The 19,581-nt window shown below is 54.8% G+C and overlaps 1 protein-coding gene across 3 annotated transcripts in view; it reads left to right on the top strand.

Moving 5' to 3' along the window:
- Positions 1-13,687, top strand: part of PPP1R16B (protein phosphatase 1 regulatory subunit 16B) — a 104,890-nt gene extending 91,203 nt beyond the window's left edge. For 2 of the 3 annotated variants that reach the window (XM_056121319.1, XM_056121318.1), the window contains exons 4-11: positions 491-636; positions 2,278-2,381; positions 5,742-5,866; positions 7,723-7,848; positions 9,614-9,689; positions 10,337-10,466; positions 10,552-10,720; positions 13,141-13,687. In XM_056121319.1, the coding sequence (XP_055977294.1) occupies positions 491-636; positions 2,278-2,381; positions 5,742-5,866; positions 7,723-7,848; positions 9,614-9,689; positions 10,337-10,466; positions 10,552-10,720; positions 13,141-13,650 (1,386 nt within the window). In that variant the 3' untranslated portion in view covers positions 13,651-13,687. The remainder of the gene's footprint in view (positions 1-490; positions 637-2,277; positions 2,382-5,741; positions 5,867-7,722; positions 7,849-9,613; positions 9,690-10,336; positions 10,467-10,551; positions 10,721-13,140) is intronic. The other variant, XM_056121320.1, reaches the window with a different exon arrangement.
- Positions 13,688-19,581: the final 5,894 nt, after the last annotated feature.

The following is a 19,581-nucleotide window of genomic DNA, read 5'->3' as shown; positions in this document are numbered from 1 at the left end:
CTTTTGCTGTTTGGGGGTTACACCCAACTGCGCTCAGTCCCTACTCCTGACGCTGTGCCCAGAGATCAGTCGTGGCAGGGCTCCCGGGACCATCTGGGGTGCCAGGGATGGAACCGGGGCAGGCTGCATGCAAGGCCAGCGCTCTGTACTATAACCCCACTGCTTACCCCCCCGACCCCCCAATCTTTAAAGCAGGTCAGATTGTGCTGCTCCTCTGACTGTCACTCGCTCTGTGCCCCCCCCCGCCACCCCGCTGCACTGAGGAGGTTGAACCTGGTGGGGCCCCTACACTGGCTACCCCACCCCTGCTCCTCCCTGCTGCGTCTTCTGGTATGAATCTCATTGTTCTCTCTGTAGCATGAACTGACTCATGGGAAACAGGCCCAGAGAGGTTGGGGGGGCTTATCCAAGGTCACACAGCACAGAGGTCATGGACTCCAACCCCACCCGTCCGGCTTCCCCGCTGACCCCGCATGCGTCTCCCTGACAGTGCTGCATTGACAACTTTGAGGAGATCGTCAAGCTGCTCCTTTCCCACGGTGCCAACGTGAATGCCAAGGACAATGAGCTGTGGACACCCCTGCACGCCGCCGCCACCTGCGGGCACATCAACCTGGTGAAAATCCTCGTTCAGTAGTACGTGCCCCTGCGCCCCCAGAAGCACCTCCTCCCACCCCACCACCTCGGTTTCTCCAGGTTCCCTTTCCCTTTCTTCTCTCTCTCTTTCTCCCGGTCACTCTTTCCTCTCCGGTGCACTTCTGGGTCCCTCTCGGCCTCGGCCTCTCTCCTCCTCTCCCCTCACCCTGCTCTTTCATCTCCCCATCTCGGGGCTCCATCCTTGTCTTTCTCATGCCCTAGACCTAGGGCAGGCACTTGCCACTCAGTTGCAAAATCAGAACTCAGGCAGGAAAGGAGCTGAGATAGGCTGTGGGCTGGGCTTCTGGGGGCCAAGGCCTGTATCTTAGTGCAGGGACACCAGCAGAGGGGCCAAGAGCAGGAACCTTTGACGGTGAAGGAGGTAGGATGGGAGAGAAGAAGGTGATGGTCCGGCTGGCCTGGCCTGAGAGGTGGATTCTCCTCCCTAAGGACACAGAGGAGCTGGCAGTGGAGGACTGTCGGGCTCAAGGATTGCCCAGTGGCACATGCCCACACCTCTGGTGAGCACCTAAGGGTGGCCCTGTCTACTAGAGTCATCTGATGGCCGCAGCCCGGTCTGTGATGGCGCGGAGAGGAAGAGGACACGCTGCTAACCCAGTTCAGCGGGTGCCCGTGCTGATCTGTGTTGGATCATGGGGTGTGCGGGGTTAGCTAGAAGCCGTCACTCTGGCCCTGGCCCCTGGGACTGATGGGAGGTCTGGAGTTGAAGGGTGGAAGCTGCGTTTTAGTTCAAGGGTTCTCGGGTGATTTGCTGCCAGTGTGGGGGCCGCTGACTCAAAGGACAGAGTCTGCCGGGGAGCTCCCGCAGTCCGCCCTGCTCAGGCCATCAGCCTTTTGGGCTGGGACTCGGACAGGAAGTAGAGGACAAACAAGAGTGCTCAGACAAGGGTGCTCCTTGCCACCCGCAGAGACTGAATCGGAGCACAGGGTGGCTTAAGGGAGACCCAGGCTGGAATCTTTCTGTTTCATTTTTTTTCTGTTATTAGGCCACACTCAGCAGTGCCCTGGGCTTACTCCTTGAGCTTTTTGCTCAGGGATCACTCCTGGTGGGGCTCAGGGGACCCTCTGGGATGCCTGAGATTGAACCCAAGTCAGCTGTGTGCAAGGCTATCACTCCAGCTTCCTGGTTTGAGTCTTTTTTTTTTCTTTCTTTCTGGGTCACACCCAGCTGATGCACAGGGGTTACTCCTGGCTCTGCACTCAGGAATTACTCCTGGCGGTGCAAAGGTGACCACATGGGATGCTGGGAATCGAACCTGGGTTGGCCGTGTGCAAGGCAAATGCCCTACTCGCTGTGCTGTCGCTCCAGCCCTCTAGCTTGAGTCTTGACCTTCCCCCACTTCCCCTGCCAGCTCTGTGACTTTTATTTCCACCCCTTGAGCAGGTGGTACCCTCCCACCCCCTGCCCAGAAGACTGTGATGAGGATTAAGTAAGATGATGTGCACAGGGGGCTTAGATCAGGCGGGTGTCATTCGACACGTGTAGCCTCCATGCCTGCCTGCCCGGGGTCTGCAGAGACTGCTCCTCTCCTGCCCCCTCCCCAAACCACTGCCCTAGGTGGGGGTGCACAGCGGAACCCCTCCATTTCCACCTGGCCTCACACCAGCCTCTCTCTGCAGCGGCGCCGACCTGCTGGCCGTGAACTCCGACGGGAACATGCCCTATGACCTGTGCGAGGACGAGCCCACCCTGGACGTCATCGAGACGTGCATGGCCTACCAGGGTAAGGCGGGTGGCACGAGGGAATGGGTGGGACCCGCGCGGTGCGGGAGCAGGGATGAAGCCGTTGGCGAGCCGGGTGCCTGGCTGCTGTGCACTCAGCGCTCAGCAGGGCCTGGGCCAGTGGATGACGTTGGCTGAGGGTCAGTACAGGGGTTAATGCCCGCACCTGCTGCTCGCTGTCCCTGTTTCAATCCCCTGCACCTTCTGGGGTCCCCTGCACACCCTAGGGGGCACAGAGCTCAGACCAGCCCCTGAACACGGCGGGTGTGACCCCCCTCAAGGCCAAGCGTGTACACGTGTCTGCATGTGGGGGGCGCAGAAGGAAGGCATTGTTCTCGCCCACACACGTGGGCAGCCTCCGCTGGCCGGGTCCCCTCCCCGTCAGCTGCGACAGTCTCGCTCGGTAAACACACACACGAAAGACATAGGCCCACTGGGGGAATAATACAAAAGTCAAGAGCATGCGCCAGTGCCCGCTTGGTGCCAGGCACGGTGCCAGGGCCCAGATAAACAAGCCGTGGGCTGTTCTCAGCTCACAAATGAGCCTCACAGAGGAAACAAATGTAGCAAGCAGGGGGCCCTGCCCGCACCCCTACCCCGGCCGGCTCCCCACCAGAATTCTGAAGTGCCTCCTCCTCAGAAAACAATGGTCCAGGCCAGGCCACCTTCTCCCCCCCAGCCTCCTGTTCTGCGGGGCTGTACCCCAGCATTCCTCCTGGGTAGCCACAGGGTCCACCAAGTTGGGTCTGTCCCCCTGGCACCCAGTGCTGCCTACCCGCCTTCCACACAGCTTCTGAGTTCCTGTGCCAGCCTGGTCCAGCTCATGGAGTTACTTACCTGCAGAGATCAAAAGCCTGGGGTCATTGGACTGGAGAGAGTAGAGTGGTCAGGGTGCTTGCCTTGCACACAGCTGGCCTGGGGCATCCCCAACACTGCAGATGGTCCCCTGAGTCCTGCCGGGAGTGATCCCTGAGCAGAGTCGGGAGTAAGCCCTGAGCACTGCTGAGTACAGTCCACCCACAAACAAAAAATGAAAAAAAAAAATCAAACACCTTTATTTGGGGGGGGGGGGGGCTCCCAAGCAATGCTGAAAGGGGCTTGGGGCCATTCCCAGTAATTCTTGGCCAGCCATGCTGGTAGTTCCATTTGAGGCCCTGAGGATGAAGTGCTCTTTGGGCCCTCAGTGCTGGGGACCATTGGGGTCACACTCTGCAGGCCTGGGCCTCCAGCACTGCCCCCAGTAATGCTCAAACTACCTCATGCTACTGGGACAGAGTCAGAGGCAGCCCTTGCCTGTGCCTTACCCAGTGCCAACTCCCTGGCCCACTAGCTACTTTTTTGTTTTATACCATACCTGGTGATGCTCAGGGGTTACTCCTGACTCTCTGCTCAGGAATTAGTCCTGATGTGCTCAGGGAACCATACAGGATGCAGGGGATCCAACCCAGGGCCACTGTGTGCAAGGCAAGTGTCCTACCCTTTGTACTGTCACTTCAGGCCCCCACCAGCTACTTATTAATGTGTTAAATAGACTTTATTCACGAATGATTAGATAACAGACAGGAGAGCACCTCCAGGTTCTCCTGGTGGCAGGACCAAGCATTTCTCACTCTGCTCTGGGCTTTCCCAACGTTCTAATGGGAGGCAGTGCTATATTTCAGTTCAAGGTTAGTGAAAATGAACTTGACGTTTTCCTCTCCTTTCATGTTTGGAGATCTTCCCCCCATTTGCTCCAAGAGTTTGATCTAATAGACCTTTGTCCATTAGATCATACCACTATAGGACATACCACTCTCCTCCTGGATCCTGTAAGAGCTTCCAGTAATACTTCAGCTCTTTATTTTTGAGATAACATGCCATATATTTTATTTTGTTTATATATTTGTATATTTCCCCCTCAGTGCAGGAGATTGAATCCAAGGCTTCACCAAACTCTGCTATTGATTACAACTCCAATCTTTCTTCCTCCCACTTTATTTTAACACTGTGGTTTACAAGGTTGTTCATGATGCATTGCTACAAACTTTCAATATTCCAGCCCAATCTCTCACCACTGTCACCTTCCCTGACTATTGTCCCCATTTTCCCAACCACCTCTCAAGCCTGCCCCCATAGCAGACCCAAGATAATTTATCTTATATTGCTTGTTGCCACTGAATGGCTAATGGAATTATTAAAAACAGATACTTCAGTAAAATAAAATTTATGAAAATTGTGATATCTCATTATTAAGTCAGCAACTCCAATCTTTTTTTTGAGTCACCATGAGATACAGTTACAAAGCTTTCATTTTTGAGTTTCAGTCATACAATAATGGAACACCCTCCCCTACACCAGTGTGCATTTTCCACCACCAATGTCCCCAGTATCCCTCCCCCACCCATCCCACCCCTCCGCCTGCCTCTGTGGCAGATAATTTCCCTCTTACTCACTCTCTACTTTGGGGCATTATGGTTTGCAATACAGATACTGAGAGGCCATCATGTTTGGTCCTTAGTCTACTTTCAGCACACATCTCCCATCCCGAACGATCCCTCCAACCATCATTGACTTAGTGTTCCCTTCTCCGTCCCTGCTGTCTTCTCCCCCAGCTCATGAGGCAGGCTTCCAGCCATGGAGCAGTCTTCCTGGACCTTGTCTATACTGTCCTTGGATGTTAGTCTCATGTTATTTTATATTCCACAAATGAATGCAAGCAACTCCAGTCTTAATAGTCAGACTTTTTGGTTTTTCCCTTGGGCCATATCCAGTGGTGCGCTCCTGGCTCTGTGCCCAGGGGGTGCTCCTGGTGGTGCTCAGGGGACTGAGCCTTGCTGGGATCCAACTGGGGCCTCCTACCTGGGAAGCAAGCACTCAGCCTCCCCGACTCTCTCAATCCTCCCTAACACTTGAACAGATTAGCCAGAGATTCAGGCTGTGGGGTGTCTGTCTTGACCCCTGTACCTCAATATACCCAAGTCTCCATTTGCCTCGGTCTGTCCACAGACTATAATCTAGTCATTTCAGTGTAGAAACGTGTGGGATTGGATATGGTGGCCAGGAGGACAATCCAGGCAGCCCTCAAGGAGGAGATGAAGCTCATCATTGGCAGTGTCTAAGCAGGTGTAGGCAGCAGGGGACGGGCACAGGGTACAGTGCCTGCTACTATGCAGAGCCTCTGGGGAACTGGGCCAGGCCAGGCTCTGTTGGGCCCATGTCTGGTGTCTATCAGCCTGGGAGACAGTCACCTGTGGACTGGACGTGCCGTCTGCCTGGCAGACCCGGGAGCGGGGGCCTCACCTCTTCCACCATCAGCTCTTCCCTCTCCCTCGGGGGACTGGACCTGTGGGCGCTGAGTCTCCACCCTACCCCTCCACTGTAGGCATCACCCAGGATAAAATCAACGAGATGCGAGCGGCTCCAGAGCAGCAGATGGTCTCCGACATCCACTGCATGATCGCGGCGGGCCAGGACCTGGACTGGATCGATGGCCAGGGCGCCACACTGGTGAGGAACTCCGCTGGGCTGCTTCCAACTGGGTTGTCGGTCCCAAACCCAGACCGACTGGGGCCAAGTGGATTCACATTGGGTGGAGGTCAAGACTCTAGATTTGGGGGCTGGTCTGCGACCTTGGCTTCCATTCGAACCCTGCTTGGGCCCGGCGGGGGACGGGGCCGGGGACACGGAGGGTGAGCAGATTCCGTCTCAGCCTCACTCGCCTGTGGCTGGGTGTCGGGTGCCAGGCGTGGGGGTTTCTGCTGTACACCTCTCCCATCTCCAAATTCCTCGCTTACCTTAAGCTCTGGGTGACCATCCTGAGCTCATTAGCTCCCCTCCCTCCAATGACATCTCCCCTTCAGGATCCGGGTTCCCATTTTCCTACACAGCCTTGTCCCCCGGCTTTGCCTGTTCATCCCCTGCCTCAGTGTCTCCTCACCCACCGCTCATCGACTGTCCCGGATATTCCTGCAATTGCTTCTCCTCTGGGTCCATAAAGTATAAGTCACCATTCATCCACTCATCATTCCATCTCTCCCTCTAGCCATCCATCTGTCTACCCATGTATCCATCCGTCTCTCCATCCTTCCTTTCATCCATTCATTTACCTGTCCACTCACCCTTCTATCCATATAATGGCCCAGCCATGCACCTACCCATTCATCCACCCACCCACCCACCCATCCACCCACTATTCCATTCTTCCATTGGTCTATCCGGCCACTCCCTCTTCACCCACCCACCCATCTACCTCCCCATTCATCCATTCACACACATAAACACACACACACACACACACACACACACACACACACACCATCTATCTAGCCATGACACACCTTCTCAACATCACTGACTTTACTAAACAAGAGAGAGAACAATGACTCGCTCTCAAATCTGTCACGTCAACCCTATCTCTTGTCCTGAGCCCCTTTTCTGTTAACTGGGACCCTGCTCCCTGATCGCCTGCTTGACCCCTCACTCCGGGATGGAGACGAGTCAGGAGACTGAAGGCCTTTGTGTGCCTGCAGACTCGGTGGGCCTCCTCAGAGAGGCACGTCCACAGGGGCTTCGTGGCTACTCAGGGTCAGGTCTCCCCAAAGGAGTGGGGGTACTGAGTTCCCCCTCGCGGGGCTGATGGGAGGACTCAGTAAGGCTCTGCCTGGAGGTGCCCAGAACAGACATAGTAAGTTCTCTCGAGATGCTAGGGAGTAACACTGTGCTTGCCATGCTCCATGTACCAGCCAGGCCTTTTCATTCCCAGCCAAGACCCCACTGTCATGTCTGGCTGGCAGCCCCATGCCTCACCCCCCTCAGGCCTCACCTTTGGAGGGTCCCCACTGCATGTGGCTGCCCCTTCTGAGATCAGTTGATCCCAGTGCCTTGGAGAAGAGCTGCTGCACTGATAACCTCCCCTCGGAAATCACACACTTCAGGGTCCTGCTGGTTAGAGGAGAATCCCTTGTCCCGGCCCACACTCAAGGGAAGAGGAACTAACTTCATCTTTTGGAGGGAGGTGTGTTGAGGAATCTGTGGGTGTGTTTTCCGAGTCACCCCATTGGACATCTGTGGACCCGAGACCCTTTCCACAGGGCCTGGCACACGGGTCCGGTTGGTGCAAGCTGCTGCCCGCACCCCGGGGCCTCTCTGAGCCAGCCCAGGGGGAGAGAGCTCCCCACTCTGCCTTGCCTTTGAAGCCCCCCTTACAGGCTTTCCCATCCTCTGCCGTGCGACGGAGCAGGCATCTCTAGCCTGTTCCATGCTAGCCTTGGGCCCCAGGAGTGAGCTGTGACACAATGGGGAAGCGGCCGATGAGAGGTGCACCCCACCCTGGAGGGGACGCTCACCTCTTTTCTCTCTCGTAGCTACACATCGCTGGGGCCAATGGATACCTGCGGGCCGCTGAGCTCCTCCTGGACCACGGGGTGCGCGTGGACGTGAAGGACTGGGATGGCTGGGAGCCCCTGCATGCGGCTGCCTTCTGGGGACAGGTAGGCCCTCCCGGAGTGGTGAGGGAGGCCAGCACAGGGTCAGCCTGCTGTCCAGTGGGCCACAGAACACGACACCTACTTAGGTATTGATTCCGGCAAGTATGTGAGAGAGGTAGGGTCCCAGAAACTTTTGGCAGTGGTGTCCTAGCAAGAAGCCAATCCCATTTGCCAAATGCGTAACTTCCCCATGCTTCTGGGTTGAATAGTTGCTCTGTTGGTTCCCGGATTTGTTGATAGCTGATAGCAGGGATGGAAGAGAGAGCACAAGGGTTAAGCTACTTGCCTTTCACATGATCCTCCTGAGCACTGCCAGGTGTGGCCCAAACTGCACCCTCAAAAAATGAAAGCAGGGGCTGGAGCTATAGCACAGCGGGTAGGTCGTTTGCCTTGCACACCGACCCGGGTTCGATTCCCAGCATCCCATATGGTCCCCTGAGCACCCCCAGGAGTAACTCCTGAGTGCAGAGCCAGGAGTAACCTCTGTGCATCGCCAGGTGTGACCCAAAAAGCAAAAAAAAAAAAAAATGAAAGCAGAATCCAAAAAAACAACCAGCTGTTAGTGCCTGCTTAGATCCCTGTCCACCCTGGCATTCCTGAGCTGATTTCTTCTGCATCAGAGGAGTTGAGCCTGTGGTGTTTGCTGATATTCCTGGCTTCTGGAGGCTAAGCCTTTTCCTAGGAATCCACATTGCCCTTCTCTTCTTCTTAAGATCACGTACATTCTTTCCATTTCATTTATGTAGTTTAGGTAACATGGTTATAATAGTGTTAACATTTAAGGTTTTGATGTACCAAGTTATTGGAGCTTTGGGCCAGAGCGATAGCAAGAAGGTAGGGCATTTGCCATGCACGGGGATGACCTGGGTTTGATCCCTGATATTCCCTATGATCCCCTGAGCACCACCAGGAGTAATCTCTGAGTGCAGAGCCAGGATTAAGCCCTGAGCTTCTCCAGGTCCCCCCCCCCAACAAAAATGTTATTGGAGCTTCACCTCCAAAGAGCCCGAGACCCTTCTCCACTGTCCCTGTGTCAATGTTAGTCCATCTCCCTTTTTTCTCCCCCCCCCCACAACAACCCATGCTTCCTAGTCCTTGGTAACTCCAGTTTTATAGTCAAAGTCCAGGGGTTTAATCAATGATTTGATGTTCTCTATTCCCTGGTTTTGTTTCTCTGTATGCCACAGAGGAGTAAGGTCATCTGTTTTTTTCTTTTCCTTTCTTTCTCTGATTGATTTTGTTTAACATGGTACCCTCCAATTCCATCCAAGTTGCAACAAACGGCAAGATTTCATCTTTTCTCACAGCTGTAAGGTGTTCCATTCTGTATATATGACACGGCATTGTTATGTAGAGGGGGTCTGGGCCACACTAGCCTTTCGGTGCTCAGGGTTGTACTCCTGACTCTGCTTCAGAGTTGCTCCCGGTCATGCTCAGGGTACCACGTGGTGCTGGAAATCAAACCGTGGTCAACCACATGCAAGGCAAATGATTTCAGTCCTCCCCATACCACCTCTGTAGTCCTACTACAACAATTTTGTCCATCCTCTGTCTATACAGCCGGGAGTTTCAGATCATGGGTGGTTTTGGGTCTTTTTTTATATGCTCTTCTCACTAGTGTGAGATTGACATCTCATTGTCATTTTCACTTTCCCATAAGACACATTGTTCCTTAAGACCACTTCTTAAGAGAGTACAGGTGGTTCACTCCCTCACAGGCTGCCTGAGCTCCAAGGCGGGGGGGTCTTGGCTGTTTCCTGTGTTTCAGATGCAGATGGCGGAGCTGTTAGTGTCCCACGGGGCCAGCCTCAGTGCTAGAACATCCATGGATGAGATGCCAATAGGTAAGTCCAACAAACCTGTGTACACAGAGGCTCTCATTCATTTTTTTTGATGGGTTGAGGGATGTCTAGATGAATTATGTTTGCATAGATGGTGGACTGGTGTGTAGATTGATAGATGGAAGAGTGAGTGAAATGATGGATGTAGGCAAGTGGATGAATGGTTGGTTACTCTAGGGAAGTGGGTGGGCGGTTGAATGGATGGAGGGTGGATGGTGGTTAATAGGAAGATAGGAGAGAATAAATCTATTGATGATGATGAATAGGTTGATCAATTAGATGGAGTGGTTGGGTAGGGACACAGGCTGCCTTGGGTACCGGCTTCCTTCTCTTGATCTTTTTTGTGTTAGTGGAGTGTTGACATCCCCCTTGGAATTTCCATGAGTCCTTGAGTTACAGCTGGCACCCAGGCATCTGGGGGTTGGGACCGGCACCTGGGATTTCCTTCGTATTCCCCTCTAAGGAGTGGGATGTGCCCCAGGAAATAAGGTTGACATTGTTTTCTCCTCTCATGTTCCCAAGAGATGCGGGACGTTTTCAGTGGTTTGGCTGGCAGCTCTGCCCGTCTAGGGGAGGCCCTTAGGGTCACGGGCTCCGGCCCTGCTCCCCCTTCATTGGCAGAGGAGCCAACGAATCCCCCATCCCTTTAGACCTGTGTGAGGAAGAGGAGTTCAAAGTCCTGCTGCTGGAGCTGAAACACAAGCATGACGTGATCATGAAGTCCCAGCTGAGGCACAAGTCGTCTCTGAGCCGGCGGACGTCCAGTGCGGGCAGCCGCGGGTGAGTCAGCGGCAGGGCCAGCCGGTGCCTGGTGTTGCCCGCGGTGCCTGGGCTCCGCCTCCCAGCACCCCCTCTGTCCCCTCAGGAAGGTGGTGCGTCGAGCCAGCCTGTCGGACAGGACCAACCTGTACAGGAAGGAGTACGAGGGAGAGGCCATCCTGTGGCAGCAGCGGAGCGCCACGGAGGACCAGCGGACCTCCACCTACAACGGGGACCTCAGGGAGACCCGGACAGACCAGGAGAATAAAGACCCGGTGAGTGGCGCCGGCGCCCCCGCCTGACCTGGGCCCTTCCTGTTGGAGGAAGATGAGGAGCTTCGGCTCATGGGTCACCAGTGGCCACCGTGGACCTGCTTCTGCCCCAGGGTCTCTAGTCCAGGTCGCCCAGGGGGAGGTGCCCAGGTTCCCCATCAAGGATCTAAGGGAGTGAAAACTTTCGGCAGGCGGGATGTAGAGCAAGATGCTGAGAATTGTATTTGAAAACTGGAGCAGGGCGGCCCCCTAAAGAAGCCAGTGGGGGCTGGAGCAATAGTAAGCAGGTAGGGCCTTTGCCTTGCATGTGACCGACCCAGGTTCGATTCCCAGCATCCCCTATCGTCCCCTGAGTACCGCCAGGAGTAATTCCTGAGTGCAGAGCCAGGAGTAACCCCTGAGAATTGTCGGGTGTGACCCAAAAAGCAAAAAAAAAGAAAAGAAGAGAAGCCAGTGGACCCGGCATTCAGCTGCTATCCCGGGGCTGCCATATGGGCCTCTTAGGCTGCCGTAGTTGATTTTGCCAGGCTGATGGCTGAGCACTGCAGGTCTGCCTGCTAGCAGCACACACCCAAAGTCTCAGCATCCAGCTGCCCACAGGGTTGGTGCTCTCTGGGGGTGGTGAAGCCTTCTCTCTTGCATCTCTCTCCCACTCCCAGGGGCCTCAGGAATCGCTGGGCTTGGGCCAGCCCACCCCCTTCTCTCCCTCTGCCATCACATGCCTTCTTCTTCACATGAGGCCCCCACCACCCCTCACCCCTGACCCGCTGTAACTTCTCTTTGTTTCTCTGAGCACATCTGTGAAAAACGTGTTTCGAAATAAGGTCGCACGCAGCAGCACAGGGTGGACATGAACTGGTGGCAGGGTGGGGGACCCTCTTCCCCAAGAAGAGCTCAGTTTGGAGCCAGGGCAGAATCACTGGGCAGAAGGAGAGGCCGGGTCCCCAGGGACAGTGCTCTGCTGTCCCCGTCATCTTGCTCCGACACAGAGACAGCGTTCACTGCCCCCTCTTCGACCCACCCCTGCCTGGGCTTTAGTGTCAGGCTGTGCCAGTCTCCAAGGAAGGGGTTCCTGGAATGTGGGCCCTGGCTGGCAGCCCCCACATCTCTTGGGACTCTGTTAGAGAAGCAGGTCCTCAGTTGCCACCCGAGAATCACTGAATTAAAAAAAACCTTCCACAGGCAGGCGTGGGGGACCCAAAATCTGTGTTCAGATCAGCTCTCAGTGAACTCCAGTGCCATCAAGTTGGGGACCACTGTAGCAGGGAGACTTCGCCCCGCCCGACCAAGGCTGCCCTGGAGATCTGGCTATGAGGGGACTTTGGGACCTGCTTTCGGTAGAACTGCTTCCCCAGGATTAGGGATCTTCTCTTCAAATAGTGACTCGCGGGCCAGAGAGATAGTACAGCGGGGAGGGCACTTGCCTTGCACATGCAGATCCGGGTTCAACCCCTGGGACCCCATATGGTTCCTCTGAGCCCCACCAGGAGTGATCCCTGAGCACAGAGCCAGGAGTAAGCCCTGGACATTTCTAGGCGTATCCCCCCAATAGAAACAAAAACAAATGAAAAAGAAGAATCAGTCTATATGTGTGGTATCAGCCTAGCTGCAGGCTAAACCCCGGGCCAGAGAAATAACACAGTGGGTAGGCACTTGCCTTGCAGACGGCTGACCCAGGTGCAATTACTGGCATGACAGATGGTCCCCTGAGTCCTGCCAGGGTTGATCCCTGAGCACTTACTCAAATACCAGGAGTAAGCTCTGAGCACAGCTGGGTATACCCATCAACAAAAAATTAATTAAAATAATGAATTAAATTGATTTATCTCTCCAAAAGTCGTGTCCTTCTGCACCCAGGGACTCAAAGTGTTTTTTATTTTTTTGGGGTTTTTTTTTTTTTTTTTTTTTTTTTTTTGCTTTTTGGGTCATACCTGGCGATGCACAGGGGTTAATCCTGGCTCTGCACTCAGGAATTACTCCTGGCAGTGCTCAAGGGATGCTCAGGATCAAACCTGGGTCGGCCTTATGCAAGTCAAACACCGTACCTGCTGTACTATCACTCCAGTCCCTCAAAGAGTTTCTTTAGGAGTTGCGCGCTCTCTCTCTCTCTCTCTCTCTCTCTCTCTCTCTCTTCTCTCTCTCTCTCCCTCCCTCCCTCTCTTCCTCTCTCTTTATCTCTCTCCCCTTTTGCCCCTCTCTGAGCCCACTGCAGCCAAGACCCGCTCCTGAACCAGCTGTTCTATTGACAGTGTTGGTGGCCCAGGCTGGGCTCTCAGTCCAGCCCCTAGAACAGGGAATGGGTGTGGGGCAGGGTGGCCAGCTCCCTGCTGAGTTGCTAAGCGGAGGACAGGTTCCCGGAAGAGCACCTTCATCAGGCGGCAGGGCGTCCAGCGGGCTGCTAATGAAATCCCTCTCGGTCCCAGAACCCCAGGCTGGAGAAGCCCGTGCTGCTCTCTGAGTTTCCCACCAAGATCCCCCGAAGTGACATGGACATGCCTGTCGAGAACGGCCTCCGGGCTCCGGTCAGCACCTACCCATACGCGCTGTCCAACGGAGATGTCTGGAAGGTACACGAGATGCCCGATTACAACGTGGCCTACGTCAACCCCGGCGTGGCCGAGGCCACCCCTCCCTGGACTGGCTACAAGGAACAGAGCCCCCAGACGCTTCTGGAACTGAAGCGGCAGCGGGCGGCAGCCAAACTACTCAGCCATCCCTTCCTGAGTACCCACCTGGGCGGCAGCATGGCCCGGACGGGCGAGAGCAGCGGCGAAGGCAAGGCCCCCTTGATCGGAGGCAGAACTTCCCCGTACAGCAGCAATAGCAGCTCGGTGTATTACACGGTCACCAGCGGCGACCCCCCGCTCCTGAAGTTCAAGGCGCCCATGGAGGAGATGGAGGAGAAGGTCCATGGCTGCTGCCGGATCTCCTAGTCTCTGTGTGACGGAGGAGGAGAGAGAGGCTTGGGGGGTTCGGGGAGGGGAGCGGTCCCTGGAAGCTGGGCAGCTCCCCCTGGGGAGTTGGCGCCGGGCAGCAGGGGTAGGAGGTGGGCTCGGCTCTCCCAAGGAATGCAGAGTCCACCTCGCCTGCCCATGGCCGCCCTGGCATCCGCCCCGCCCCCTCTGCTTCCTGCTGCATTGTCCGCCAGGGACCAAGAACCTGGCTGCTCTGGCTTCCGGCTGCTCCCCGCTGGCTGTCCGACTGGGGAGGGGGGCAGGTGGGGAGCCCATTTTTCTTGGGAACGGCTTCTCTGGGCCAGTACTCGCATGGCACATCCCAGTCCACACACCTGCACACACACACAGACACACACACACAGACATACACACACACACACATGCTGCATCAGCGTGGGTAGGAGTGGTGCTGTGGGGCTCATGGGAAGCAGGCAGGGCTGTTCCCCAAAGGATGGAGATTCCAAGGGAATGATCACCACCACTGCCACCGTGGCTTTAGCAGGGGAGGGGCCTGCTAGGCTGAGATTCAGACCCCCACCCCACCCCACCCCGCACTACCCCACAGAGTCTGGCCAGCGCTGGATGTTCTCTGTGTTCAGAAGGAGGTGTGGGCCGGGTAAGAGGAGGCCTGTTCCCTCCCATCTCGACCCGTGCCAGGAAGTAGCTGTGTGACCATCAGGGGCCCAGGTGGGAAATTCAGCGAATATGGCTTCATCCCTATCAGACTTTTTGCTCTTGGGACGGGAGACGGTCTGAGGTAACATTTCCCAGGAGCGGTCGAGAGGAAAGTTCTTTCAGGCCACTCAGCTCTTGGGGGCAGGTACCTGGGTTTGCTTTCCTGGATCGTTTCTCGACCACCCGGCTTTCCTGATGGGTGCTGGACAGATGCAGCTGTCGGACAGGCCTTCCCCGTGCGAGGGGAGAGCTCCTGTGTATCCCAGCCAGCTTGTTGAGTAGCCCGAGGGGGCCGTGAGCCTGGCTGATCTCTGACTGCAGACTGTTAGCGTCCTGCTGGGCTCAGCTGCCCCTCATCGGCGTGAGCCAGGACCAGGGGCTTGGCATGGCCTTTTTGGGGTGCTCTGGTGAGACAAGTTTGCCAGTTGGTTCTGGTGAACGCCTGCCTGGTATTGGGGCTCCAAGCCTGTTCCTGCTAAAATAGTGATGCCCCTGGTCACAAATTCAAGGTACCCTTGGTCCCATGGCCAACACCCCCTACTCTGCATTCAGGGGTAGAAGGAGGGCTGGAGTTGCGTCTCCCCTCAGCCCTGCAGTTCCAGAGTCTCCATCTCCATGTTGCTAAAAAAGAGGACCACAGCGGGGGCAGGCTGCCCACCTCCTCTCGGTGGTGTTTCCGTTCTCCCCCTGAATTGGGTGCCATCCACTGGCTCAGCCAACCCCACTGGGGTAATGAAGTTTGTTCCCTGCATGGTCTGCCTTTTATTTGTCTAAAAACTACCTCCTCAGGGCTTGGCAAGTTCCCCACCTTTGGTCCATCTTCTAAGATTTGGGGGACAAGTTTGTATTCCCCTTTGCCCTCTTCTTTCTGAGTCTATGACACAGGAGCCCAGATGGGCACACAGGCCCGGGGGCTAGGGCAGTACCCTTGTGCCCAACCCCAGTAATGGGCCTTGCTATTGGTCAGTCTGAGTCCCACACTGCAGTCCCCAGGCACCAGCCTACGAGGGGGCTGGATCCCAAGGATCCCAATGTTTGCCCACAAAAAGGGTCAGTGACATCACTCTTTCCTGGGTGGTCTGTGGATATAGGGAGGATCAGAACCCCAGGCCATCCTGCTCCGACTCTGAGTCATGGGCAGTTCAGAGGCTGCAGATGATTCCCATGGCATGGACCTGCCCTGCGCCTGGAGCAGCATGTCCACCGCTGTAGCCTGTGGGCAGTGCCAGGCAGGAGGAGTCAACACATGCATGCCTTCCGTGGCTTTCAGACAGGCTTGCACCAGACCGACACCGAAATTCCTCCCGAGCTGACTTCCCTGCACACTCGGGACCCCTGAGGGAAACAGCTGCACAGTCCAGAGAGAGAGAAAGAGAGAGAGAGCTGCACCAGGATGTCCCTGTATGCCCTGGAGTAGGACTCTGAAGCCATTCTTGTCCCCTCTGAGCCGTCTGGTCATGCCCTCCTTCTCCCTGGGGCATTCCTTCACCCAGGATGCTGGAATCCCAACTGGTTCCATGACCAGAGCTGCCTGCAGTCTCGGCATCGGTCAGGGGTAAGCCATCCCTGTGGGTCACGTGTATGTCAAGGGACAGATCCGGGTGGGACCATCCGCTGGCTCACTCAGGTCATTGACGGAGCAGTTGCAGCACTGCAGAATCTCCAGGTTCTAGGGCTTGAGAGGGAACAAAGTAGAGAGCAGAGCAGCTCAGGACCAGTTTTGACCTGGGCAGCCTCGGAGATCAGCCACCCTCTTTAGTTCACCCAGAACAGGCCACTGGGGTGTGTGTGCGGGGCACGGTCAGGCACAGCAGCCCCCTCCCCCCTGGCTTCTCAGCGTCTAGAACCCCAATGCCACGAATTCTTCAGCTTAGAACAGCTATCAAGGCCACCCCAAATGGATCCTGTTTGCCACTAATTGGAGATGCTGGGTCTTCGGTTCCAGGCAGATACACCCCAATTCTGTGGGGAGGGAACTTTATTTTTTTTTGGTGGGGGAGAGGGAGGGGTGCACTCGGGCTAGCCACTCTGGGACACTTTAGCAGAGCAATCTGAGGCCAGTGTCCAGAAGGCCAAGGAGTCTAGACTTTGCTGCCAAATGCAACTCAGGTTCTTCAATCCGTCCAGTCTTGCTCCTTTATTCTGCAGCCCCCCTGCCCCACCACTGACCAGTGGGAGCAAAGGAGTGTCCCCTCCAGCACGGGAGCCTTTCCTCGGAGGCCGGCCTTGCTCTGGTACTCAGGGAGCTGGGGAGGAAGCTGACACGCTCCCCCAGAGGCCCTGCTCCTGCTGAGCCCTGGGGCTGGGCACAGTCTGCCCCTCCACCCCTCCCCCCCGGCAGATGTGCCCACCCTTCTCCCCGGCTCCTGGGAGCACTGGCCTGACTCCTGCTCTGCACCCCCCAAACAACTGAAGAATCGGTGGCTGTCACCTGACGGGGAATTCCTGGCCGGTATTGCTCAGGGAATGGAATGAACCCGAGGCCCAGGTCTCCTGAAAAGGCACAGGATGTCATTCCCAGTCCGACATGCAGCGTCGGGAAACAGCTTTGCAGCCTGTGACCTGTTTCCAGGGGCTGAGAGAACTGAACGAGGGTGTTTCTCTGACTTCCACCCTTGCACGCCCCTGCCCACCCCACCTCTCCCCAGTTTGCTGGCTTGGGAATTCGAAACCATGTTGGTTCTTGGCACTAATTTCCTCTGATCTGGGGCTCTCTTCCCGCTTCCTTTCCCAGAGCAGGAGACTGGGGCACTTTCCGGAAGGGTACCCCTTAGAGGAGTCTCAGAGGACAATGCTGATCTTGTGCTGTAACGCTCGGAGTGGCATCCCTCCCCCGGGGCACATAAGAACGAGACTGCGGTGGTGGGTGGAATGTTAGAGTTGGGACCTCTCTGCAGAGACTGTAGCCCTGGCATCCACCTAAGTCCGTTTTCCAGAAGACCTGCTTCCCACAGGCATTATAAGTGCCACAGTGGGGGCCTGACTCTGCACACACTGGAAAAGCCCGCAGACCCCCAGCCCCCCGCAATAATCCCCCAGATCAGAAGCCACTGATGTACAGAGAACACTTATGAAAACTGTATTTTATGTGAAAAAAAAAAAGTTAAAAAACTGTATACTGTATCAGCAGCTTTGTGTAAAAAATGGCAATCAAGAGAGTCTAATATATTTAAAACTTTTTTAAAAAAAGAAATCCTCGCGGATCTTTGATATTGTATTAAGGTAACTCCTAGGTAGCTCCTCGCCATGCACCTGCGGTGGACTCCTAGTCAAGACCGCAGCGCCGCCGAACCCAAAGGGGCAAGCCCCTGGAGTTGCTTCCAGCCGCCAAGGCCAGTGACGGAATTTGCTGTTAAAGAGTTTTTAATTAAGATTATTAAATTCCTTTTAATAACATCTGTTAGTGTGGTCGTGGTCATTGCCGGGAAATTCCCCCAAGCTTTGCCGATTTGAATTCCGAATGAGGACTGAGAATTCGAGTCTGGGATGGAAGGTGCAGGAGGGTGCATGGGCTGGTCCCCCGCTTCCCCAGGGGCCCCTAAACGAAGAGGGAGTTCTGAGAGTTCAGGCAGGGGACCACAGGGATCCTGCAGTCTGGTTAGTGGAGAGAAGACGGGCGGACAGGAAGAAGCACCACACTGCCAAATGATCCCTCTGGAGTTAACACGTAGTTCTTCTCCGCACAGATTTCTTTCATGCTTCCAAAGATGGGGCCAGAGAGATAGTACAGTGAGGAGGGGCTTGCCTTGAAGGCAGCAGGCCTGGGTTTGATCCCCAGCAACCCATATGGTTCCCTGAGCCCCACCAGGAGTAATTCCTGAAGGCAGAGCCAGGACTAACCCTGAACACTGTTGGGTGTGCCCCCCATCTGCAAACCTCCCCCCCCACAACAAAAAACAAACAAACAAAACCCTCGATTGGTACAATGATGTACTGTTGCTGAAATATTGGCCCTGTCTTCTCTTCTGTATTTGGGGTCCAATGACCTGGCCTGTCATCCCATCCCCACCCCAGTCTTTCTCATGGGATTTAGCCTGGGAAGTCAATGACTACATAGGACCCCCACACTGTTTCAATAATGCCGCAGGTGAGCCTCTGGTTATTCTCACTTTCTACCTCACAAGGAAGTGCTCACACTTGGGCTTGGGAATCTTCCCCAGGAAGGCAGGGGAGAGGGCCTGATAAGGAGAGGAGGGTGCGAGGCAGTGGGTGTGCTTGCAGCTGTGGGCATCATGCATGGGATTCTGAATAACAATGGTAATCTCTTACGGGAAGTACTTTACAGCCCTACTATGCTTTCTCATGGACACAGATAGAGTGAGATCTAAAAATAGATTGGATTCAGCAGGGCAGAAGTGACAATGAACTGTAATAGTAGGTTCTGACAGAGCATCAGAGGAAGGCGCTGGATTTGTTTGGACACATGTTGGATAACATTGGGTTGTCCTTGTTCCTCCTGCAGGGAGCTTAGGTTTATTGAGTTACTCCCACAACAGTGCCCCTGAGGTACACCCAATTCCATCAAGCACTAATAATCCTATATCGATTTTCTCTTTCCTTTATGTCACTTGCATGGTTTAGCAAGGTCCTTTTTGTATAGACATAGGAAGAGGAGTTAATTGATTCCAAAATAATATTTACTCCTGGGCATTCATCATATTTACCTGACTTAAGCCTCAGTTGCCCTTACTTCCTAACAACCACAAAAGGAAAGTCCCGGGGCTGGAGAAACAGAACACGGCCTTTGCCTTGCACACGGCCGACCCAGGTCCAATTCCCAGCATCCCATATGGTCCCCCGTGCACCGCCAGGAGTAATTCCTGAGTGTATGAACTAGAAGTAACTCCTGTGCATTGCCGGATGTGACCCAAAAATGCAAAAAAAAAAAAAAAAGAGCAAAGTCCCGATGAAGGGACTGAATGGACCCAGGGTAAGCTGTAAGCTTGGTATAGAAAGGGGACAAGCTAAGTGCCATAAGAAGTATAATAACAGCACGGTCATGGAACACATGATCCCAAAAGAAGTAACTGAATAAGAACCCTGCTGGGATTAGGAAAGACTAATCTGGCCTGAGGACTGTGGTTTGGGATATATATAGTGAGATGTTCCTAGGAAGAGTCAACCTTTAAGCTTAATATATCTCTTACTATGTTCATACAAAATGACTAGAAATATTATAAGAAGTAAATTTACTATGATTAAATGGATTACTGAGGAAAATAGAAAGCAATA

The sequence above is a fragment of the Sorex fumeus genome, unplaced genomic scaffold, assembly GCF_029834395.1.
Source record: "Sorex fumeus unplaced genomic scaffold, SorFum_2.1 ptg000044l, whole genome shotgun sequence".
NCBI classification, from domain to species: Eukaryota; Metazoa; Chordata; class Mammalia; order Eulipotyphla; family Soricidae; genus Sorex; species Sorex fumeus.
Note: the sequence above shows the minus strand (reverse complement) of the source record. Positions and strands in the feature narration are given on the sequence as shown.